This window comes from Phyllopteryx taeniolatus, chromosome 16 (assembly GCF_024500385.1).
Source record: "Phyllopteryx taeniolatus isolate TA_2022b chromosome 16, UOR_Ptae_1.2, whole genome shotgun sequence".
Taxonomy (NCBI): domain Eukaryota; kingdom Metazoa; phylum Chordata; class Actinopteri; order Syngnathiformes; family Syngnathidae; genus Phyllopteryx; species Phyllopteryx taeniolatus.
Window position 1 is genome coordinate 2,075,104 of NC_084517.1, and position 26,618 is coordinate 2,101,721.

A 26,618-nucleotide genomic window follows, 5' to 3' on the forward strand; every position below is an offset into this window, starting at 1 on the left:
TGGGGAGGAGGACTTAATTTATTTTTGTATTTTTTGTTGTTGTTGCTGTCAGTGTCAGTGGCTGATATCGGTAGCCTACACGAGTATCCGATACCTTGAAATAGGGCGGGTTTTGGCCCGATACCCACTATCAGTACTTCCTCATTCCTACCCTCAAAACAGTGTTTGTTAATGCAGAAAAATAATTTTTTTTGGGGGGGCATTTGACTGGGGGGGGGAAATTAATAATTAATTGACTAATGATTATTTAAAAACATGTTTATACGGAATGGAAAAATCTGTGAATGTTCTTAACTGCTACACTGCAAAAACTCAAATCTTACCAGAATTTATCTTGCTTCTAGTGAAAACACCTTACTGTACTGTACTTAAGACAGTTTTGACTTTTTCAAAATTTGCAGCAAGACAAAAATAGTTGTTTTGAGAAACAAAATCTTATTTGAACAATCTTATCAAGTCACTTTGTCTTATTGACAGTTTTTTCACTTATTTTAGGGATATAATGTCTTGTTTTAAGTGAAAAAAATCTGCCAATGGAATTAGTATGACATGGCTTGACAATATTGTTAAAATAAGATCTTGTATCTTAAAATGTATTTTTCCAGAGCTGAAAATTTAGAAAAAATGTCAAAACTATCTTAAAAATACAGTAAGATGTGTCAGATTTCTTTGGTTTCTTTGTACAACTTTGAACCAAATTTCCTGGTTTAACATGACATCTGTTTAATTATAAAATGCATTTATGGCAGGCTTCTGTTTTATTTTTTTCCTGCACCTATTTTCACTTTACAGTGTATAAACAACTAGTTGTGGTTATACAACCCCAATTCCAATGAAGTTGGGAACAGAATACAATGATTTGCAAATCATGTTCAACCTATATTTAATTGAAACACTACAAAGACAAGATATTTATTGTTCAAACTGACAAACTTTATTGTTTTTCGCAAATAATCATTAACTTAGAATTTTATGGCTGCAACTCGTTCCAAAAAAAGATGGGACAGGTGGCAAAAAAGACTGAGAAAGTTGAGGAATACTCATCAAACACCTGTTTGGAACATCCCACAGGTGAACTGGCTAATTGGGAACAGGTGCGTGCCATGATTGGGTATAAAAGGCGTTTCCCTGAATTGCTCAGTCATTCACAAGCAAAGATGGGCCGAGGTTCACTACTTTGTGAACAAGTGCGTGAGAAAATAGTCCAACAGTTTAAGGACAATGTTCGTCAACGTACAATTGCGAGGAATTTAGGGATTTCATCATCTACGGTCCATATCGTCATCAAAAGGTTCAGAGAATCTGGAGAAATCACTGCATGTAAGCGGCAAGGCCGAAAACCAACATTGAATGCCCGTGACCTTCGATCCCTCAGGCGGCACTGCATCAAAAACCGACATCAATGTGTAAAGGATATCACCACATGGGAACACTTCAGAAAACCAATGTCAGTAAATATAGTTCGGAGCTACATCCGTAAGTGCAACTTGAAACCCTACTATGCAAAGCAAAAGCCATTTATCAACAACACCTAGAAACGCCGCCGGTTTCTCTGGGCCCAAGCTCATCTAAGATGGACTGATGCAAAGTGAAAACGTGTTCTGTGGTCTGACGAGTCCACATTTCAAATTGTTTTTGGAAATTGTGGATGTCATGTCCTCCGGGCCAAAGAGGAAAAGAACCATTGGACTGTTAGGGACGCAAAGTTCAAAAGCCAGCATCTGTGATGGTATGGGGCTGTGTTAGTGCCAATGGCACGGGTAACTTACACATCTCTGAAGGCACCATTAATGCTGAAAGGTACCATACAGGTTTTGGAGAAACATGCTGCCATCCAAGCAACGTCTTTTTCATGGACGCCCATGCTTATTTCAGCAAGACAATGCCAAACCAGATTCTGAACGTGTTACAACAGCGTGGCTTCGTAGTTAAAGAGTGCGGGTACTAGACTGGGCTGCCTGCAGTCTAGATCTGTCTCCCATTGAAAATGTATTGCGCATTATGAAGCGTAAAATACGATAACGGAGACCCCGGACTGTTGAACAGCTGAAGCTGTACATCAAGCAAGAATGGGAAAGAATTCCACCTACAAAGCTTCAACAATTAGTGTCCTCAGTTCCCAAACGTTTATTGAATGTTGTTAAAAGAAAAGGTGATGTAACAGAGTGGTAAACATGACCCTATCCCAGCTTTTTGGAACGTGTTGCAGCCACAAATTTCTAAATTCATGATTATTTGCTAAAAACAATAAAATTGATCAGTTTGAACATTAAATATCTTCTATTTGTAGTGTATTCAATTAAATATAGGTTGAACATGATTTGCAAATCTTTGTATTCTGTTTTTAATTATGTTTAACACAATGTCCCAACTTCATTGGAATTGGGGTTATAATAGCACACTATTTAACTTGTGTTTATGACTGTGTGGATCATGTCCTAGTTGTAGCTAAGATGTAATAGGAATTTGAAAGCTGGAAGATGGTCTTTACTTGAAGCACATTGAGACCTCGTATGGCCTCTAAACCACCACAGTAAGCACCCTTGTGTTATAAAAGTCCATCACATGTCCACCATGTAGCCATCACACCAGGTGGATGCCAGAAAAGTAAATGGCCTTGCTCCCAAACAGTCTCACGGAGACTTGATACATCGCTTGTGCCAAATATGTGTTAAGAGTCTGTTGTAATGACTGTAACATGAATCTGATGTTCACGTAATTCTGGTCTGTGTTTTAGTTATCAGCAATGGTGAGATTAGTGTAATATCTGAGTAGTCTCTTAATGCCACTATCGACAAAGACGTAATCTGCCCAAACCCTCATGTTGAGTGTCTCAGTGCAAATTTGGATTTTCTTATACCTTTTGTACTTTTTCTGAAATGTGACGCAGGCAGTTTGATGTCCTCATATATGAAATAATTGTAATACATTTCTCCACCTGGCTGAATATTTTCAAATAGATAAGCTTTCATTGTACAGTCTAACTTATGTCTCACCATTTTGCTCCTTAATAAACCCCATTGTTTTTTGTAAACTGTGTCATTATTTCTCATCTTGCCCCTCATTGCTGCTATTGCTAATGTTAATATACAGTGCGACTGCACAGGTTTCATTAGCACTACTAAGTCATAACTCATGATATAGTGATCAGTCTTAACAAACAGCTTCATACAAATGTTAAACTGTTGTAGAAAAAAATGAATTGAGTGTAAAGTTGCTAAATTCTCAACTCTACATTCAAACAATTGGCCACTGCTGGTTACATCTCGGAAGTAGTAAGAGGGAGATTGAACAGCACACACTTATGGAAAATGCCTGAGGCTGACAATCAATTGGAATGAAATGCTTATGCTTGAAAAAAAAAAAATTCCACAAATAAAAACAGCTCCCAGGTGTCTTAGACTATATTTACACTGTAGGTCCAAGTGTCCAATTCTGATTTAATGCCTCAATCTGATTTTTGTAATTAACCATTTACATGTAGGCTACAGTACATTTCAAGTAACAATTGTCCGATATAGCTAGAACAGCTGAACTTAATTTGGGGTTAATCAGAGGCACTTTATGTTGGCAGGTGTGTGCTGACACCAATTTAACATGAATTTAAATGCGATTGGTCAATTCAGTCACATCCCCTGCTATGAAAGCTTGTGCACACCTGTGCAACTACAATATCTCAGTTTTTGAGTTTTACTTACCCTCTCTAAATGTTTTTTTTCTTTCAATTTACATCTAAAGTTTATCAGTCACAGTAATGATGGAAAAAGTTTTGAAATGTAAATTTTACATTTTTTATCCAATTTCATTTTTGCCCATCCATTTTCTGTACCACTTATTCTCACTAGGGTCGCAGGCATGCTGGAGCCTATCCCAGCTATCTTCGGGCGAGAGGCGGGGTACACCCTGAACTGGTCGCCAGCCAATATATCACTAAAACCTGGCATTAGAACAGGTGTAGACTTTTATATCCAATGTATATTTCTGTTGCATCTTAATTAGAACACTGGAAAACTATTTATTTCAGTCGTCCAGTTGAAAAAGTGAAACCCAATTGTCACGGACATGCTCTTGCCCGATGGCACCGTGACCGTGACCCCCACACTCCAGACCAAACGGCATCGCTGTCGCCACTCCCCTGCCGAGGGCGACGACCACGGGGGATGCCAGATTTCACTTCGCACACAGACGCTAAATGAATTACAAACCAGTAGCATCAAAGCCGACACACACAACTGGTTTTGCACCCGGACGTAGAATTAATTCACTTCCAGCCTGGAGAGCCTCAACAACAGCTGCCTGTAGAGACATTTGCCCATCTGGGCTGGGAGTTTGGACAGAGCACTAGCGACACCCACTGGTAGCAGAAATCCACTGCAACCCCGGATGAACTAATTACAATCTTCAGTGGACTTGAATGTGATATAATATTTTAAGAACTTTACATGAACGCTACTAGTGATTGTATTGCTGCAAATTTGAATGTCTGATGTCAAATCGGTCAACTGGATGAAATTTTTCACCCCACAACACGAATGACACATTGCAAATATTAGTGTTCCCAACAATCACATACACTTGAAACATTCATTACCGGGATTAAAGAAGATGGGCGCGTGACAAGGCAAAGCGGAACAATGGTCTCGTTATCTTAAATCCAATAATTAATATTTTATTCCACTGGTTTTAAACCGGTGGAACGGTGATCAACGGGTTAGCACATATGCCTCACAGTTCCGATGACCGGGGTTCAAATCCAGGCCACGCCTGTGTGGCGTTTGCATGTTCTCCCCGTGTCTGGGTTTTGTCCGGGCACTCCGGTTTCCGCCCACATCCCAAAACCATGCACGGTCGGTTGATTGGAGACGCTGAATTGCCCATAGATGTAAATGTGTGCGCGAATGGTTGTTTGTTTAAATGTGCCCTGCGATTGGCTGGCGACCAGTTCAGGGTGTACCCCACCTCTCGCCCGAAGATAGCTGTGATAGGCTCCAGCACGCCTGCGACCCTTGTGAGGATAAAGTGGTACAGAAAATGGATGGATGGATGGTTTTAAACCACAAATTACACTAAGATGAAATGCGATTCTAGAGGCCCAGCCCGGGGAGCCCCCAACCTCTCACCACAAGGTGGCGGAGGCAGGGAGACACCGAACCTTCCTGCCGACATTCCTGGTCTACTAAAAGTACAGATTAGTGCATATTTGGGTTTTTAACTAACGAGAACAGGAATTTCAGCTATACGTATTGTCATCCCATGCTCACTACCAACCTCCCATCACAAGTCAGTTTCCTTTGCCAGTGTGTATCTGTCACTTGTTTGTTTCGTGTGTGTTTTTCTGTATTGCTTCCCTGTAGATTTCCCATGTTAGATCATTGCATTTTCCATAAAAGTCACTACCTGCATTGTTGTGTGTGTTTGGGTTCGAGGAAAAAAAAACAACCTCTGGTCGTCTGGAACTCTTATCTAATTCATGTGGCAAGCTTCAAATTACGAGACAGGAAAAAAGGTTTGTCGTCACTTTGTCCTTAAGTTTTATCCATCTAAAAGTGATGTGGTGCCCCTTTACTAGATAAAATAGCTTGATTTACAACGCTGTAATTTAAAATTGCGCTAAACCGGAAGTCACCCAGGCGTCGCTTCCAGCTTATTCTTTTCTCCTAAATTAATTACATTTTTATTCAGCTAATATACACTACACAATGATTCACAGCACTGAAATATTCCCTGACTTTTTTATATATATATAATTTTGATGATTATAGTTTGCTGCTAAAAAAAATCCATCTTCCAAATTCCCCATTTTAAGAAATTAGATTGCAGAAGAAACAATCAAATGATTTTTTTAACACAGAAATTAGCTAGGAATTTGCCTTGTGTAAAATATATTTTTTTAAATGTGTTAAACATACCTTAACATTTTAGCACGATGCTTTAGTTCATAAAACCTTAGCCAAGAACTCAGTTGTGGTGAAAATAATTTTCCAAGGTGAAATTTTAATTATTAAATAATTTTGCTCTATCTGCTACTTTGTGGACAATGCTGCCTGTATTGAGAAAAAAAAAAGCATAATAATCCTTATGATCAAGCGTAATAAGAATACACACTTCTCTCCAAAGAACAATTGTATTTACTGAACTTTACACTTTTTCTTTAGCGATTACAGAGTCAGAATAAAAGCTTTGTATAGTAAGATGTCATTTGGTCATGCCAGATAGCCAACTGAGTTTAAATAAAGATTGAGAGGTTGTGTCCTCTTCTTCTGCCATCTGTCGGAAGAGGCTGCCTGGCCGGAAGCTTTCCTGACTGTCTACTGACGAGGATGAAGTAGGCTGTGAAAGAAAAGAAAAACATCATTAGTCATCTCAACTGTAATGACAAAACAGAATTCAATCTTAACAGCTGTGCTTAGTATAGGGTAGAAATAATTTCCTATCGTCCACTGAGCAGCTTGAACATGATCAGAGTTTTATTAAATGAATTCACAAATACCAACGTTAACGTGACGAACAGCTCATGCACACACACACGTAAAAATATCAACAGGAACAAATGCAAGTAAAGAGTAATGTTTAGCTTGAACAACTACAGTACTATAGTGAAAAACAATTAATTCTGGGTTCACAATGATTTTCGCTGACTGCATTGCAAGGACCATCAGTGTGAAGAACATGGCCTGTTCACACCATGTTCGCATGGGTTGTTGTTCATGTCATTCAAACAGAGCACAACCGCCTTTAATAGGCATGTGCTTTGTGGAAGGCATGGCGCAGAGGATAAGTGTACAGGAGGCTGGCTATTCACAGAGTGCTGTGTCCAATCATATTAATGGAAAGTCTAGTGGAAGGACAAAATGTGGCAGGAGAAGATGCACCAGCAAAAGAGATGACTGTGGGCTTCAAATCCACGGCGCATCGAGGCACTGATTAAAGCAAAGGGATCCCCAACCAAGTAGTGAAGATCATCATATAGATTTGAAAGTACCATATTTTCATTGATTTAATGCGACCCTAATTTCTCTCTTTTTTTTCTACAAAAACTGAGAATTAATTTCATGGGTTTTATGAGCTAGAAACCCAAATTATGTAAAAATAAACCAATAAGTACTTGAAATTGTTTAAATTGTGGGCTCTGAAAGTTTAACTTTTTGAAAAATAAAGAAAAACTTTTCCATGATATTCAAATTTTTTTGAAAGGTATGTATGTGCAATTGTAAAGCATCTGAGAGTATGGGAAGAGATATGTCTCAAAATTATTTGCACGTGTTTTTCAAATCCACAAATATATTTGCACGTTTTTCAAATCCACAAATAGATGTGTGATTTACACGTTTTTTTTCAATGTGTGCGCATTTATCACAACTTATTTGTAAACATTCAATTTTGCTTGAGAATTGTTGAAAGTGCGTTTGTGGATCAGAAGGCACGTGCATTTATTTTTGAGACACAAATAGCGCAGTTTTAAGATTCACATTTGTATGAAGGCCCTCCCTCCGTCCGCTAGGCGGCAGTGTTGCTGTTTCCGTTGATGAATTGACTGCAAGTCATTTTTATAGGAATCCAACTCTATGGCCGACCCTGCTGAAATCCCCAATAAATTGACCGTGGATAATCAAGGTGGACAACCAGCAGCCACGTCATTAGTAAGTAAAATATAAAGAAATCACCTTCCTCATTTGTCAGCAAGATACAAAAAAACAGCTTATTATTATAGTTTAAATAATAACCGTGGCTCGCTCTCAAACACACACACACACATATATATACATATAGATATACATATATATACACATTCAAAAAATTTTAACACTATGAAGAAATCATTTTCTTCCCAGTTTTTGTCGAGAAAAAAAAAAGAAAAGAAATTAGAGTCACAGTAAACCAAAATATGGTACTTTCAAAAGGATATGTTAATCTTTAATACTTGGTTGGGAATCCCTTTACTTTAATTACTGCCTCGATGCACTGTGGCATTGAGGCAATCAATCTGTGACATTGCCTGGGAGTCATGGAAGCCCAGATTTCCTTGATGCTTGCTGTCAGTTCTTTGTTTTTGGGTTTGGTGCCCCTCATTATCCTCTTGATAATACCCCATAGATTCTCAATGGGGTTTAGATCCAGCGATCTGGCCAGTCAAGTGCTGCGATGGCATGGGCATGGAACCAGGTTTTGGTGCTTCTGGCGGTATGGGCAGGGGCCAGGTCCTGCTGGAAGATGATATCTGCATCTCCATACAGATCCTCAGCAGAAGGAATCATCAAGTCTTCTAAAACATTCTGCTAGACTGTTGCGGTGACCTTGGATTTAAGAAAGCAGAGTTGACCAACACCTGCACTGGAAATTGTACCCCAAATCATGACTGACTGTGGATATTTCACACTGGACCTCAAGCAGCTTGGGTTCTGTTCTTCCTCCAAACCTTTGGACCTTGATTCCTGAATGAAAGGCACACTTTACTTTCACGGGAAAAGAGGACCTTGGATCACCGGCCAACAGTCCAGTCCTTCTTCCCCTTGGCCCAGTTGAGACGCTTCCTACGCTGGCTCAGGCTCAGAAATGGCTTGACCCGAGGGAGCCGACAGTTGTAGCCCATCTCCCCGATGTGTCTGAATGTGGTGGGTTTTTGAAGCTGTGACTCCCGCCTCATTCCACTCTTTCTGTATCTCTGATAGATTCTTGAATCTTTTCTCTTTGATAATCCGCTGAAGCCCACAGTCATCTTTTGCTGGTGCATCTTCTCCTGCCACATTTTGTCTTTCCATTGATATGCTTGGACGCAAGCACTCTGTGAACAGCCAGCCTCCTTAGCTATGTACATTTGTAAATATAGTCTATGCTCTCAAAGGAGACCGCAACACTGCTGCCCGGCAGATGGAGGGAGGACCTTTGCAGACGTGATTTTTTTCAACTTGAAACTGTTACGTTTGACTCAAAAATAAATGCGTGCGGCCGCTGATCCACAAACGCACTTCTAACAATTAAAAAGCAAAATTAAATATTTACAAATGATAAGTCATGATAAATGCACACACTATTAAAAAACATGTAAATCGCAGACATATTTGTGAATTTTAAAAACTCGTGCTAATAATTTGTGGATTTGAAAAACATGTAAATCGCGGATATGAATGTGGATTTTAAAAACATGTCCAAATAATTTGTGGATTTGAAAAACGTGTAAATGGCGGATAAATTTGTGGAATTGAAACACACGTGCAATTAATTTTGAGACATACAGCGGCTGAAAATAAGTATTTAACACGTCTCCATTTTTCTCATTAAATATTTCCAAATGTGCTATTGACATGAAAATTTCACCAGATGTTGGGAACAACCCAAGTAATCCATACATACAAAGAAAGTACAAGTAAGATCAGAAATTAAGTTGTGTAATAATGTGAAATGACACAGGGAAAAAGTATTGAACACGCCAACTGGTATTTATTTAATACTTTGTACAAAAGCCTTTGTTTGCAACGACAGCTTCAAGTAGCCTCCTGTATGGAGAAACTAGTCGCATGCATTGCTCTGGTGTGATTTTGACACATTGCTCCACACAACCATTCTTCAAATCTTGAAGGTTCCGTGGGGTTCTTTTATAGACTGAGTTTCAGTTCTTTCTATAGATTTTCAATTGGATTCAAGTCAGGTGATTGGCTGGGCCATTCTTGCAGCTTTATTTTTTTTTTTCTTTGAAACCAGTTGAGAGTTTCCTTGGCAGTATGTTTTGGATCATTAGCCTGATGAAATGTCCTCACTCATTTTATTTTCATCATCCTCATAGATTGCAGATTTTTTTTCAAGAATGTCTCGGTATGTTTTCCCATTCATCCTTCCGTCAATGTGAAGTTTACCAGTACCATTTGCTGAAAAGCAGCCCCACACCATCATGTGCACACTTCCAAACTTCACTGTTGGTATGGTGTTTTTAGGGTGGTGTAAAGTGCCATTTCTCCTCCAAACGTGGTGTGCATTATGGCATCCACAACTTCAATTCTCATCCGACCAGACTATATTCTCCCAGTATTTAACTCGCTTGTTCAAATGTTGTTCAGCAAACTTTAAACAAGCTTTGACATGCTTTTTTTTTTTCCACCAATGGGGTCTTGCGTGGTGAGCGTGCATCAGGCCATGGCAGCAGAGTGCATTACTCACGGTTTTCCTTGTGACCTGCTAATTCAGGTCTTTTTTAAGCTCTCCACAGGTGGTCTTTGGCTCTTGGACAATTGTTCTGATTATTCTTTGCACTCCTCTGTCAGAGCACCTTATCAAGGCAAATTTATGGTGGTATTATGGCCCCAAACTTGCTCATTGGAACATTCAGAAGCTTAGAAAATGTGCCTGTAACCAATGCCATCGTTTTAGGTGTTGACTTGGCTTTCCATGCCTTTTTGCACCTCCCTTTCTTGTGTTCAATACTTTTTCCCAGTGTCATTTGACAGTTTTACACACAACTTAATTTCTGAGATTATTCTACTTTCTTTGTACGTCTGGATTACTTGGGTTGTTCCCAATATATGGTGAAATCTTCAGGTCAATAGCACCTTTGGAAGTATATTTTGTGAAAAAAATGATGGCGTGTTAAAATACTTATTTCAGCCGCTGAATCTCTTCCCATATTAGCGTGCTTGTGTAGCGAGTGTGGATGGTGGCCTCAAGTGGATCAATAAAATACCTGCACCACTCCTAAGTATCACATATTGGTAGTTATATAACGATTAATTTAGTATATTGATGTATCGATTTATATTCATATGATCCAACTGGATCAATCTGTGCTTGGGCAAGTTAGCCTTCCGGAAGAAAATATCTCAATTTAAATCATTTTAAAAGGTAATTGATATGTAGCGCATATTGGTTTGGAGAAATTTAATTAATTTAGGAGAAAGGAATAAGCCGGAAGCGACACCTCCGTTACTTCCGGTTTAGCGTGATTTTAAGTTTAAGCGCTAAAATCTAATTATTTTATCTCATAAGAGGGGCACCACGTCTCTTTTTAGATGTGTAAAACTTAAAGTGACAAAAAATCTCTGTCTCGTAATCTGAAGGTTGCTACAGGAAATAGATAAGAGTTTTCGATAACCAGAGGTCTTTTGTCTAACCCAAACACATACAAATGATACAGGTAGTGGATTTTTATAGAAAATTTAATGAGCTCTAACAGGGGAATCTACAGGGGAACAATGCAGAGAAAAAGCAAAACAAAGGACAAACGAACATCGGTAAAGGAGACTGACTTGTGATGTGAGGATGGAAATGAGCATGGGGTGACAATGCATAGAGCTATATTAAATAAATATGCACCAATCTGTACTTTAGTAGACCGCAAGTTGGACTTACGTTGCGTGGAACACAATTTAGGCAGGCTGGTCGATCTCCCGAAAGTTGGGCCGGTCCGGTCCGTACAGGGAACAGGTGGAGTTGACGGAAAAAGAAAAATCAAAAAAACAACAAAAAAAACAACGAGTTCCAAGTGCAGGGCGGCCAGAGCCAGGGGGTGGCGCTAGTCGCAAGATGCTCGGTGCAGACGTGCGCCGCCTGTTTCCTTCCCAACGGAGCTTGCTCGTGAGCTACCCAGGCACCCGCAATGGTAGCTCTGGGCACTGCTGCGGGGAAAGGTCTGATGTGTCCTCGCCACCTCTTGGTGAGAGGTGGGACTTCCACCTCCGGGGACCAAAGGGGAGATAGACCGCCTCTTAATGTTACTTTTCCATTTTAGGATTATTTTGTGGTTTAAACCCAGTGGGATAAAATATTAATTATTGGCTCAAAGACACCCCTCCTTGAGCCGTCACCTTGTCGTGGTGGAGGGGTTTGTGTGTCCCAGTGATCCTAGGAGCTAAGTTCTCTGGGGCTTTATGCCCCTGGCAGGGTCACGAGCTGGTGTGGGTATACTTATTGCCCCCCGGCTTGGTCCATGTATGTTGGGGTTCAACCTGGTGGACGAGAGGGTAGCCTCCCTCCGCCTTCGGGTGGGGGGATGGGTCCTGACTGTTGTTTGTGCCTATGCACCAAACAGCAGTTCAGAGTACCCACCCTTTTTGGAGTCCTTGGAGGGTGTGCTGGAGAGCGCTCCCGCTGGGGACTCCATCGTTCTGCTGGGGGACTTCAATGCTCACGTGGGCAATGACAGTGAGACCTGGAAGGGCGTGATTGGGAGGAACGGCCCCCCGATCAGAACTCGAGCGGTGTTCTGTTATTGGACTTCTGTGCTGGTCACGGATTGTCCATAACGAACACCATGTTCAAGCATAAGGGTGTCCACACGTGCACTTGGCACCAGGACACTCTAGGTCACAGTTCGATGATCGACTTTGTGGTCGTGTCATCGGACTTGCGGCCACGTGTCTTGGACACTCGGGTGAAAAGAGAGGCGGAGCTGTCAACTGATCACCACCTGGTGGTGAGTTGGCTCCGATGGTGGGGGAAGATGCAGGTCCGACGTGGCAGGCCCAAACGTATTCTGAGGATCTGCTGGGAACGTCTGGCAGAATCCCCTGTCAGAAGGAGTTTCAACTCCCACCTCCGACAGAACTTTGCTTATGTTCCGGGGGAGGCGGGGGACATCGAGTCCGAGTGGACCATGTTCCGCGCCTCCATTGCTGAGGCGGCCGACCGGAGCTGTGGCCGTAAGGTGGTCGGTGCCTGTCGTGGCGGCAATCCCCGAATCCATTGGTGGACACCAACGGTGAGGGATGCCGTCAAGCTGAAGACTGAGTCCTATCGGGCCTTTTTGGCCTGTGGGACTCCTGAGGCAGCTGATGGGTACTGGCTGGCCAAGCGGAATGCAGCTCTGGTGGTCGCTGACGCAAAAACTCAGGCATGGAGAAAGACTTCCGCACGGCTTCGAGGAAATTCTGGTCCACCATCCGGCGTCTCAGGAGAGGAAAGCAGTGCACCACCAACACTGTGTATAGTGGGGATGGGGCGCTGCTGACCTCGACTCGGGACGTTGTGAGTCGGTCGGGAGAATACTTCGAAGTCCTCCTCAATTCCACCGAGACGCCTTCCCATGAGGAACCAGAGTGTGGGTTCTCTGAGGAGGGCTCTCCTATCTCTGGGTTTGAGGTCACCGAGGTAGTTAAAAAGCTCCTCGGTGGCAGGGCCCCGGGGGTGGATGAGAGTCGACCGGAGTTCCTAAAGGCTCTGGATGTTGTGGGGCTGTCCTGGTTGACACGCTTCTGCAACATCGCATGGACATCGGGGACAGTGCCCCTGGATTGGCAGACTGGGGTGGTGGTCCCCCTTTTTAAGAAGTGGGACCAGAGGGTGTGTTCCAACTACAGGGGGATCACACTCCTCAGCCTCCCTGGTAAGGTCTATTCAGGGGTGCTGGAGAGGAGGATCCATCGGGAAGTTGAATCTCAGATTCAGGAGGAGCAGTGTGGTTTTCGTCCTGGCTGTGGAACAGTGGAGCAGCTATACACACTCGGCAGGGTCCTTGAGGGTGTATGGGAGTTCGCCCAACCAGTCTACATGTGTTTTGTGGACTTGGAGAAGGCGTTCGACCGTGTCCCTTGGGGAGTCCTGTGGAGGGTGCTTTGGGAGTATGGGGTATCGAACCCCTTGCAACGGGCTGTTCGGTCCCAGTACGACCGGAGTCAGAGTTTGGTCCGCATATCCGGCAGTAAGTCGGAGTCGTTCCCGGTGAGGGTTGGACTCCGCCAAGGCTGCCCTTTGTCACCGATTCTTTTCATAACTTTTATGGACAGAATTTCTCGCCGCAGCCGAGACATAGAGGCGGTCCGGTTTGGTGACCTCAGTATTGCATCTCTGCTTTTTGCAGATGATGTGGTTCTGTTGGCTTCATCAAGCCGTGACCTCCAACTCTCACTGGAGCAGTTCACAGCCGAGTGTGAAGCGGCTGAGATGAGAATCAGCACCTCCAAATCTGAGACCATGGTCCTCAGTCGGAAAAGGGTGGGATGCCCTCTCCAGGTTGGGGATGAGATCCTGCCCCGAGTGGAGGAGTTCAAATATCTTTGGGTCTTGTTCACAAGTGAGGGTAGAATGGAACGGGAGATCGGTGCAGCGTCTGCAGTGATGCGGACTTTGTATCGATCCGTTGTGGTAAAGCAGGAGCTAAGCCGAAAGGCGAAGCTCTCAATTTACCGGTCGATCTACATTCCTACACTCACCTATGGTCACGAGCTGTGGGTCGTGACCGAAAGAACAAGATGCCGGATACAAGCGGCCGAAATTAGTTTCCTCCGCAAGGTGTCCGGGCTCTCCCTTAGATAGGGTGAGATGCTCGGTCATCCGGGAGGATCTCAGAGTAGAGTCGCTGCTCCTCCACATCGAGAGGAGCCAGATGAGGTGGCTGGGGCATCTGATTCAGATGCCTCCCTGGTGAGGTGTTCCGGGCACGTTCCACCGGGAGGAGACCCCGGGGATGACCCAGGACACGCTGGAGAGACTATGTCCTTCGGCTGGCCTGGGAACGCCTCGGGATCCCCCCGGAAGAGCTGGATGAAGTGGCTGGGGAGAGGGAAGTCTGGGTGTCTCTGCTAAAGCTACTGCCCCCGTAACCCGCGGTAGAAAATGGATGGATGGATGGATGGATCTAAGACAGCGAGACCAGTTTCCAGCTTTGCATTGTCACGCGCACATCCTCTTTAATCCCTGTAATGAATGTTTCAATTGTATGTGGTTGTTGAGAACACTAATATTTGCAATCTGACATTTGTGTTATGTGGGGTGAAACGTCTCATCCGGTTCAGTGGACAAACAGATTTGACATCAGACATTGAAATTCGAAGAAATACAATCACTCGTGACATTGGTGTGGTGGTAAAGACTGGGAAAATTCATGCAAAGTTCTTAAAAATGTCACACAATATTCAAATTTGGTGAAGCTATGTTTGAGTGGTAACTTTCTATTGCTGGGTGCAGTAACCACCGCCTGTGGGTGTCACTCATGTCCCATTCATTGTTCCAGAGGTCTTCAGTTGCATTTCAGAAGGACAAATGGCCCTTTTGAACTTTTATCTTGGCATGCGGGACCAGCGGATTTTCAAGCTTTTTGGGGTCGGTATCTTGAGCCTTGCACACAGGGGGTCTTCTGATGACTGAGTCCAGGTTTCTGGAGTAGCTGCTAATTGATTTAAAGTCTGGGTGAGGAGTCAGGATTCCTAGTCTCCGCTTTGATGAGCTCCTTCAGACTGGCTGGTAATTCATTTAGCGTCCGTGTGAGATAAACCAGGCATCCCCGTGGCCGTCTGTCTCTGCAGGGGAGCGAAGACAGTGATGCGTATTGACACCCCTTCACTTTTTCCACATTTTGCTTTTACAGACTTATTCTAAACCTGATTTGAGTATAGTTTTCTTCATAAAAAAACTAACAAAAAAAAATCTAAAAATATCCCATCATGACAAAATAAGAAAATATTTTCAGACGGTGTAAATTTATAAAAAATTAAAAACATTCAAACATAATAGGTACACAAGTATTCACACCCTTTGCAATGACACTCAAACTTAAGCTCAGGTGCATCTGATTTCCACTGATCATCCTTGAAAGGCTTCTACTACTTGAATGGAGTCCACCTATGGTAAATTCAGTTGATTGAACATCATTTGGAATGGCACACACCTGTCGATATAAGGTCTCATCGCTGGCAGTGCATATCAGAGCAGAAACCAAGCAATTAAGTCTAAGGAATTGTCTGCAGAGCTCTGAGACCGGATTGTGTCAAGGCACAAATCTGTGGAAGGATACAAAATAATTTCAGCAGCATTGAAGGTCCCAAAAAGCACTGTGGTCTCGATCATTCGGAAATGGAAGAAGTTTGGAACCACCAGGATACTTCCTAGCGCTGGCCGTCCGACCAAGCTGAGTAACTGGGGAAGAACCTGACAGACCTAGAGAAGAATGGGAGAAAATGCCCCAAAACAGGTGTTCCAAGCTCATAGAGACATACCCAAGAAGATTTGAGGCTGTGATTGCTGTGATTCAACAAAATATTAAGCCAAGGGTGTGAATACTTATGTACCTATTATGTTTAAATATTTACATTTTCAATAAATTTGCATGTCTGAAAATACGTTGTCATTACGGGATATTTAATATAGATAATTTTTTAAAGAAAACTATACTCAAATCAGCTTTAGAATAAGTCCGTAACAGCAAAATGTGGAAAAAAATGAAGGGGTGTGAATACTTTCTGGTGGCACTGTATTCGACTGTTTTAGAACAAGGATTCTCAAACTTAGGGTCCAGCTTGGTCCTTTTTCCAAGGACCCCCTCATAATTCTAACACCAATTAAACATTTCTTTTTGAGGAAAAACTGGCCCAACAAGTAAAACCATAGCTCAACTAATATAAATAATAATAGGTTGCTGTCTTTCCCTTTGTTTTATTGCAAAGCAATACAAGTACATCAGGAAAATCTTCATATTTAATGACCAAATTCCTTTTTACCTGATTCTTCTTCAAGAAACAACAGGAATCTTAGGAATTTCACCTGCCCTGTCCAGTAGGCAGGTATTTATTTCACAGTCACACTGGATGAAGTTTTTTGGCGAAAATTTTACTGAATCGATTTCCAGCCATTTTAATTTCGGAACGTACGGTTCTTAATAAACCAATATCGTCCTTGAATCGAACAGACAACCACAAATCATGATAGGAATCGAATCGTTGCTAAAACGACTCCTTACACCCCTACGTATTGGCAATGAATTGCATATGAAACTTCTAAAAGGTATATAACAATATAAACAATTGGTCGCTACTTACTGGATTAAATTTTTTACGGGGGGTTTCTGGAACATAACCCCTGCGATAAACACAGATTTACTGTAGCTATAATTTTAAACCATTAGAGAACAACAACAAAAGCTCATATCACACCATGGAGTCTATGAGTGTAAACTGTGAGCATTGCAACACCAATAAACTGTACAAGACCCAGTATGTGTTTTGGATTGGATGCAATTATTTGATAAAATATTTTTTGTAAATCAGTAGTTGAGTAGTAGATTGACTGCAGGTTTTATAGCCTTTGGTTGGGCTTTGTCAACACTTGGAGCTACTTTACAAGCACGAAGAAATTAATAATAAAGCTGAACAGCATTCCTTAATCACAATCACAGTCAATTTTTAATTAATTGCAAGTAGAGTCCCCTCCAAAAATATTGGGAACGCAATGTCAACTCCTTTGTTTTTGAAGCCATTTGGGTTTCAGATCAAAAATGAATATGAGATAAAAGTTGAGAATTCAAGCTTTCATTTCATGGTATTTACATCTAGATGTGTTAAACAACTCAGGACAGAACACCTTTTGTTTGAAGACACCCACTTTTCAAGTGGGCAAAAGTATTAGAACAGACATGATTAAATTAATTTAAAGTGAATAACATTTCATATTTGGTGGCATAACCTTTACTTGCAATAACTGCATCAAGCCTGCGACCCATTGACATCACCAGACTTGCATTCTTCATTTGAAATGCTTTTCCAGGCCTTTACTGCAGCCTCTTACAGTTTGTGTTTGTTTCTGGGGGTTTCTCGCTTCAGTCCCCTCTTCAGGAGGGAAAATGAATGCTCTATTTGGTTAAGGTCCAGTGATTGAGTTGTGGCCAGTCTAAGACCTTCAACTTTTTCACCCTGATGAAGTCCATTGTTGTGTTGGTAGTGTGTTTTGGGTCATTGTCTTGTTGCATGATGAAGCTTCTCCCGATAAGTTTGGATGCATTTTTCTGTAAACTGCCAGACAAAATGGTTTTATAGACTTCAGAATTCATTCCGCTGCCATGTCATTACCTCTATCATGCTTCACAGATGAGCTAGTGTGTATTAGATCATAAGCATTTCCTTTCTTTGTTCATACTTTGACCTTTCCATTACTTTGGTAGAGGTTAATCTTGGTCTCATCAGACCAGAAAACCTCTGGCCTTCGGATTCTTTTTGCTGATGACTGGTTTGCATCTTGTGGTATGGCCTCTATATTTCTTCTCTCTAAGTCTTCTTTGAACAGTGGATTGTGATACTTTCACCACTGCCCTGTGGAGGTTAGCAAACAATTTTGGCTGTCAATTTAAAGAAAAATGCATCCAAACTAATCGGGAGAAGCTTCATGCAACAAGACAATGACCCAAACTCACCAACTCATGATGGTAGCAGCAGAATGAATTGTCAAGCCTACTAACCTATTTTGTCTGGCAATTTACAGAAAAATGCATCCAAACTAATCGGGAGACGCTTCATCATCAAGACAATGGCCCAGAACACAACAAAGGACTGCATCTGGGGGAAATAGTACAAGGTCTTAGACCGGCCACAAGTCAATCACCGGACCTTAACCAAATAGAGCCTGCATTTTACCTCCTGAAGCGGAAACGGAAGGGACAAACCCCCTGAAACAAACAAGAACTAAAAGAGGCTACAGTAAAGGCCTGGAAAAGCATTTCAAGCAGTCTGGTGAAGTCAATGGGTCAAAGGCTTGATGCACTTATTGCAAGTAAGGGTTATGCCACCAAATATTAAACTTTATTCACTTTAAGTTAATCATGTCTGTTCCAATACCTTTGCTCACTTGAAAAGTGGGTAGCGTCAAACAAAAGGTGCTCTGTCCTGACTTGTTTAACATATCTAGATGTAAATATCATGAAATAAAACCTAAAATTATGAACTTTTGTCACATCTTCATCTTCTAAAAACCGAATTTCTCCAGTATAAAACAAAAAGAACACAATTGACCTTGCTGTTCCAATACATTTGGAGGGGACTGTATGTAATGAAACTCTAAAAATGCACCCAACAGCAAACAGTGCTTTGACTAACACTACAAGCAAAGACCAAACACACATACGGATTTGAAGCCATACTGATGAACTTGCCCCGGCTGTCTCGCACTCACTGTGTGGGAAAATTTAACAGACCACATTGAAGCGGGCTTAAACAAAACAATGAAACGTAACAAAAACGAAGCCAAACCATCATTGATAATGTTCCACAATGAGTTCAGTCTTAACTAACTTCGAGCAGAGCTGTTACTCACCAACTGGTGTGGGGCACTGGAGCATTTGTTGGGCAACTTCGATTTACGCACATTAGACATGCTGAGAGGCAACAACTCAAACCTGAGGAGGACAAAACCGTTGTACCATTAAAATGGGTACAGTCTACGAATATAAAAAAATATATATATTTTTTTTTTTTTACAGGAATTGATCTAAAGAGCATATCAAACGTTAAAAAAAAAAAAAAAAAAAAAAAACACTAAGTAATGTTTGACCTCAGCTACCTCAGAAAGGCTTCCTGACATTTTAAGATTTGAAATATTGCAACCTGTAGGAGAACACTGAAGAGTCAGGAATGTCAAGTCAGGTACATTTCTAGAGATACAAAGAGTAGAGACACTGCTCCTCCACATCGAGCGGAGCCAGATGAGGTGGCTGGGGCATCTGATTCGGACACCTCCCTGGTGAGGTGTTCCAGGCACGTGAAAAACGGCGATTTTCGCCGAAAGACGACTGATTTCCATGTATGTGAATTTCACAGCATCGGCAACTATTCCTTGTCATTATGTTTGTTTGCGCAAGAACCCAACTAGATTTGAAGGATGTCCAAGCCAAGATGGTTGAAGAAGAATCATCATCATCCCTTTATCGAGACATATCAACGGTTTCCTAGTTTGTTCTAGTTATATATTTTTTTAAATTGACACTCGGTGTACCATCGAATGACTATGATGTGACTCAGACCTGATTTGACTGTTGGACAGAGGAAGGATGTTGTAAGGCTCCTGAGAGTTGACGCTGCTGCTCCGCGAGGCAAACTGCTTCTCTGAGCCAGTCACCAGCCCAAATAGCACCTGAAACCAAACATTTCATGTACACAACATTAGGAAACAAATATCATTGGGTCATTAGGTCCTCACTTTGCTAAATATTTATTGATCAAAGTCTAAACTACAGTACCGATGTTCTTTGGGACAACCGATTGAGGTTTGCATTCAGTGGCGGTGTGAACACATCCAGGTCAAAAGGGTCAATGTGGCTCTCCAGCCAATCACAGACCTCTTGCATCCTGGAAGAGACAACACAATGGGGCTCATTCACTCTCAGTGCGTATGCACATTTGATGCACAAATCTGTGATTCATCAATATGTTCCTACTTCAATTTGTGTGTACTCAGCAAACAAATTTAGGACCTCCTCAGACCGCACAAATGAAGGCTCAGCTTTCGAAAAAACAAACACACAGGTGCATCGGTAGGAATAAAGCTCTAGTGGGGCACATGGCCCTATACTACACACATGGATAAAATTGTTGGTACCCCTCTGTTAACGCAAGAAAAGAAAAACACAGTGGTCACAGAAATAACTTGAATCTAAAAAAAGTAATAAAAAATGTGTGACAATTAATCAATGAAAATCAGACATTGCTTTTGAATTGTAGTTCATCAGGATTATTTTTACAAACAAACTCATGAAACAGGCCTTGACAAAAATGATGCTACCCCTAGAAAAGACGACCATGTGTTGTCGTCTGAGCCAAAGTGGACTTCATGGGAGACCACCAAGGAGGACACCCATCCATTTTCCGTACTGCTTATCCTCACTAGGGTCATGGGTGTGCTGGCGCGTATCCCAGCTGACTCTGGGCGAGAGGTGGGGGGGTTACACCCTGAACTGGTTGCCAGACAATCACAGGGCACACAAACAACTATTCGCACTCCCATTCACACCTATGGGCAATTTAGAGTTTACAATTAACCTACTATGCATGTTTTTGGGATGTGGGAGGAAACTGGAGTACCTGGAGAAAGCCCAGGCAGCATGGGAAGAACATGCAAACTCTACACAGATGAGGCCGGATTTGACTCTAAATTGCCCGTAGGTGTGAATATGAGTGTGAATGGTTGTTTGTTTATATGTGCCCTGTGATTGGCTGGCAATCAGTTCAGGGTGTACCCCGCCTCTCGTCCAGTGCTGTGAAGAAGTATTGGCCCCCTTCTCAAATTCTTATATTTTTGCATAGATTCCCCACTTTAAGATCATCAAACAAATGTAAATATCAGACAAATATAGCCCAAATTAACTTAAAATGCTCTTTATAAATGGTGAGTTCATTAAGGGGAAAAAAAAAAAAAAAAAAAAAAAAAACGAAAAAGTTCGCGGCCCTGTGTGGAAAAAGCAATTACCCCCCTTGTTAAATCATGAATTAATTGTGGCTCATCACAATATTTGGTAAATTTTCACTGATCACACCTAAGCCTGATAACATCTAGACCTGTTCAATCAAGAAATCAATTCAACAGAATCTGTCTCGACAAAATCAAGTCAAACAAACAAAAAAAGCTAAACATGCTGCAACCAAATGATACAATCCAAAGAAATTCCAAAACAGTCGAGAAATGAAGTAATTGATATATCTCAGTCTGGAAGAGGTTACAAAAGCCATTTTGAAAAGCATTAGGATTCCAGCGAACCACAGTTATTAGGTTTAGGGGGCCATTAGTTTTTTCACACAGGGCGAAATAACTGAAAAGCTTTTTTTCTTAATAAATGAAATCATTTAAAAACAGCATTGTAAATTCACTTGGGTTATATTTGTCTGATATTTACATTTATTTGATGATCTCAGACAAAGTGGGGAAACTAAGCCAAAATAGAAGAATTTGAGAAGAGGGTCAATATTTTATCACTACACCGTGTGTGTGTATATATTCAGAGCTGCTAACCTATTTTTAAAAAAAATCCTAATCATAATTGTTCATAAATTATGGCTTCAATATTTGTCATTTTGTTTTTATTACATCAAACTTGTAGTGGTGGATGCAGTTGGAAGCTAAATCAAAGTACCAGTCTGTGAGATTTCAACGTGCCATCATCAAAAATATCTGTCTATGGATGAATTTGCCTTGGCCAATTGTGTTTTCAACCCTGGTATCAAAGAAAAAAGAAGGAAAAAAAAGTAAATCTATTATATCAGATTAATCAGATCTCAAAGGTCAACATAAAAAGTCAGCACTCTATTTTGCAAACAAACAAATAACATGGCTGATAGACTGAATTGGATAGTTTATGCATGGACAATAGTTTTGGGGTACGCTGTGAGGGTACGTTTGGAAATTCATTCCAAGGGTGCTCTCTCCAGTCCGGAATGTTCGGAAACTCAGAGCGTTGTTGAAGTGTGCCGTTCGGTTAATCAGAGCACCGCACTCCTCGTCCTGACTGAGGAGACCTTATCTATGTCACTACTAAGATCTCCGCCTTCCCTTTCTGCTCTCGAGCCAGCTCTGTCGACATAAACACGCATGATCTCACAAGTGGGTCTTCTACACGGAGGCAACCAATCAGAGGAAAGGTTAGACAAATATGGACAAAGCAGATACAAAACTGGGTCAAAAAGTAGCAGCTGTCAAATGGGCCTTTTCTGGACACCCGTATGACAAAACCAAGGTGTTTTTTTAAATGAAATATACACTTTTATACTAAGTCCATGTTAGAGAGTCACTCTATGGGTCTAAATAGCCAAAATACAGAAACTTTAAAAACAGACACATAAAACCCATCTGGTCTCTTGACCAATCAGAGATAGTGAAGGGTAGGGCGGGACCATCAGAGGGAGCTCACCCTCCCTCTGTTTGGCCGTGTGCATGCCTGTGTGCACGCGTGCGTGCGTGTGTGTGTACCTGCTCTTCAAAAGCGGCCACTAGCGTACTCAAAGCTAAGTTTTCTGACGGAGAGCCGGTAGCTGCACAGTTGCAGAAAGTTAGAGCGGCATAAATGCAATTACAACCCCAATTCCAATGAAGTTGGGACGTTGTGTTAAACAAATAAAAACAGAACACAATGATTTGCAAATCATGTTCAACCTATATTTAATTGAATACACTACAAAGACAAGCTATTTAATGTTCAAACTGATAAACTTCAATTTTATTGTTTTCAGCAAATAATCATTAACTTAGAATCTTGTGGCTGCAACACGTTCAAAAAAAGCTGGGACAGGGTCATGTTTACCACTGTGTTAATCACCTTTTCTTTTAACATTCATTCAATAAACATTTGGGAACTGAGGACACTAATTGTTGAAGCTTTGTAGGTGGAAATCTTTCCCATTCTTGATATACAGCTTCAGCTGTTCAACAGTCCTAGGTCTCCGTTGTCATAGTTTACGCTTCATAATGCGCCACACATTTTCAATGGGAGACAGGTCTGGACTGCAGGCAGGCCAGTCTAGTACCCGCACTCTTTTACTATGAATCCACGCTGTTGTAACACGTGCAGAATGTGATTTGGCATTGTCTCGCTGAAATAAGCAGGGGAGTCCATGAAAAAGAAGTTGCTTGGATGGCAGCATATGTTTCTCCAAAACCTGTATGTACCTTTCAGCATTAATGGTGCCTTCACAGATGTGTAAGTGCCATGCCATTGGCACTAACACAGCCACATACTATCACAGATGCTGGCTTTTGAACTTTGCGTCCATAACAGTCCGGATGGTTCTTTTCCTCTTTGGCCCGGTGGACACGACATCCACAATTTCCAAAAACAATCTGAAATGTGAACTCGTTGTTTTGTCTGAACTTGTTTATTAGCGGGTCTGCTCACTCTGCTGTTTAACTAACGTTAGCGAGTAATGATGTGATTTGTGATGCTTGTCCGACTCGGACAAACTGGCAGCACTACTTTTCTCATATAACAGATACAACTTATTCCTGACAGATAAGTTTGCTTCATTTTATTCTGCTTTCAAGCCTGCTAGTAGGGTGCACCATCAGATGACCCTCAGGACTCTAATGTGTGATTGCAATGTCTGTTGTGTCATTGATAGAGGCCCATATCAGCCGTATGTCGGAGCCCAGCGCCGCTGGTAGGGGCCCCGTTGTGCGGGTCGCTGACAGCCCTACATTATCGTTGTACTGTTTAAAGCATTTCTGAATCGTCTTTTGTTGCCATTCTAAGTGTCCCTCCTTGCTTGCCGTACATTGTGTGTGAGGTCCTACTGCAGCAACACGTTCAGTTTATTTACAAATACGTACATATTTTAGAGATACGCTATTACACAATACCATTTTAGATCGCATTTTTTTGTGTGCCATGCTGCTCTGTGCGTCGGCACACTTTCACAAATGCCTTTCACCATGCATGCGTACGTGTGTGCAGTTCACCTGGTGCTCACAACACAGCAATGATCTCTGAGCGGGGGAGAAGGTTGTGTCCATCATGAGCAGGTGACAAATAAATGAACGAATGGGAGACACTACGGTGGATGTGGCACATTAACAACTGCGCAGAAAATATTTTTTTTTTTCCTCACTGTAGCCCGCCGGGAAAACTCCCTCCATTCCCGATGGCCAGTTCGTACCTGGTACAGGGCCATAGCCAGGTCATTTTCACCGGGACTCGGGCCCAAGTAAAAGGGGTCTGGTGACGCCCCTGAACACACATCTTTTACCCAAGATGCTTTTAGATTGGCTCTATTTGGACTGATCTGCTCCCACTTCAACTTGGCCAATCCATCAATGGTAATGTCCTCATAGATGCCCCTTTAGGCTAGTTAGTTAGCTCTAGTACAGACGTGGACATTTTTAAGGTCCGTGGGGCAAATACGGCCCGCCTTACCCGGGAAAGGTTGCTTAGAAATTAGAAAACAAAAACATCTTTGTAATTTTACCTTATGCGTAGAGAAGGCTAAAACGGAAATGCAATACTGGCCACTCATGCCAGAGTAGCATCTGCACCACTTGCACACTGACTGAGGAGTATCTGCAACATTTGCGCAAACGACATTGTCCCAGATTATCTATCGCACTACTAGTCAGTTTAAACTGCGTACATTCCTTGAAGTCTCGGCGCCCTTTGCACAATGGTATCTTGCTATATTAGTCATTCAAACTGCTCTAAGTGCTAGAGGACTCTGCATCTTTTTGCACAATTGTCAAAATAAATAAGTAAATAAATAGTACCGGCATTACCAGATAACTCGCAACTTTTTAGTGCTCAGTGACTGTCTGTTGTCGTACTAGAGTGGCTCCAACTACCAGAGGCAAATTCCTTGTGTTTTTTGGACATACTTGGCAAAATAAAGAGGATTCTGATTCTTTTATTTTGAAGCCTGTTTATTGACCTAATGTGTATGTACGTCGGACACTTAATCTACAAATCAAGCCAATGGGGGCACGTAAATTGCGTATGATGAACAACCTGTTATTTGACCCATCAAAGATGTCCGCTCACGGCAAAAAAAAAGAAAGGTGGAGGTTTCAACAAAATATGGACTACTAAATATTTATTTACTGAAATCAGAGGTAAACCCATCTGTTTAGTCATGTGTGGAGAGCAGATCGCCGTGTTTCAGGATTATAATTTGAGTCGGCATTACAAAACGAAAAACGCTGAAAAATACGGACACTTGATTGACACTGAGAGAGCGCGGAAAATAAATGATTCGCTTGCAAAGCTAACAAAACATCAAGGCTATTTTACTAAGCTTTTTTTCATCCAAGGATGCAGCGACCAGGATCAGTTTAATGATATCCTACAAAATCACTAAAAACAGCAAGACATTCTCGGAAGGGGAGTTTGTTACTCGTGTTTGTCAGAGGGCTAACGCCAGACTTCAAGATTACGGAGGAGCTGACAGCAGTGCGGTCAATGAAAGGGACGACAACAGGGGGTGACCCGTTTATGGAGGCAAACGTGTGCATGGACAAACTGGGGCTGAAATGGAACAGACAGTTTGGTGTCACTACTGATGGGTGTCCAAATCTGACAGGAAAAAATCTCGGACTTTTGAAATGGATCCAAGATAAAGTGACTGAACTGGATGCTGAACATACATTTTATTATACATCAGCATGCATTGTGCAAATCAGTGTTAAAACAACCATGTTGTTGATGATGTAATTCGGACAGTTAATTTCATCAGGACACAAGCATTAAATCACAGACGGTTTGTTGGACTTTTAGAAGAGCCTGAGAATGAACATTGTGACATCAGGTATCCCACAGCTGTCAGATGGCTCAGCCTGGGCAAACTGTTAAAAATATTTTGGGATGTGAAAGCAGACATTCAAGAGTTTGGTAAGTACAAAGGCAAAGACATCCCTAAGCTCTCAGATGTGTAACTGGATGGCAGATTTTGCATTTGCCGTTTATGTGACTGCACTGCTGAATGAACAGAACACTAAACTGCAAGGCAAGGCAAGGGCCTTTTTGTTCATGAAATGTATAGCCTTGAAGCCTTGCATGAGAAAGTTGCAGTTTCTTTCATGTCAATTACAGGACAATACTCTCACTCACATGCAAACCCTGAAAGAAGTCAAACTATCAGCTATCACCTCAGCAGGTTCTCATGCAGCTTAAGAGAACTGCATGTTGAGTTCAAGATTTGATGAGTTCAAAAAAGTTGAAGGTGAAATTCACCTGGTTTCCTCTCCCATTGCTGCAGTGTGGAAAATGCACCCAGTGATGTTCAGCTAGAACTCATTGACCTGCAGTCTAATGCAGTACTGGGTGATCAGTTTATGTCAGCATCACTGCTGGAGTACTACTCCTCCCTCAAGGAGGGGAACTTTCCAAAGCTGAGGAAACATGCTCAGAAGATGTTTGTTATTTTTGGATCTACCTACATATGTGAACAAACATTCTCACTGATGTTTAA

At 41.8% G+C, this 26,618-nt stretch overlaps 1 protein-coding gene across 3 annotated transcripts in view; it reads right to left on the reverse strand.

Moving 5' to 3' along the window:
• cog1 (component of oligomeric golgi complex 1) overlaps positions 1-26,618 on the reverse strand; it is a 63,049-nt gene that overhangs the window by 9,452 nt on the left and 26,979 nt on the right. Inside the window, exons 12-16 of one of the 3 annotated variants that reach the window (XM_061750040.1) lie at positions 19,922-20,030; positions 19,706-19,815; positions 19,000-19,081; positions 18,811-18,857; positions 6,191-6,330 (exon numbers count right to left, since the gene is read on the reverse strand). In XM_061750040.1, the coding sequence (XP_061606024.1) occupies positions 18,855-18,857; positions 19,000-19,081; positions 19,706-19,815; positions 19,922-20,030 (304 nt within the window). In that variant the 3' untranslated portion in view covers positions 6,191-6,330; positions 18,811-18,854. Of the gene's footprint in view, positions 1-5,974; positions 6,331-18,810; positions 18,858-18,999; positions 19,082-19,705; positions 19,816-19,921; positions 20,031-26,618 lie in introns of those variants that run through there. The other 2 variants (XM_061750038.1, XM_061750039.1) reach the window with 2 other exon arrangements.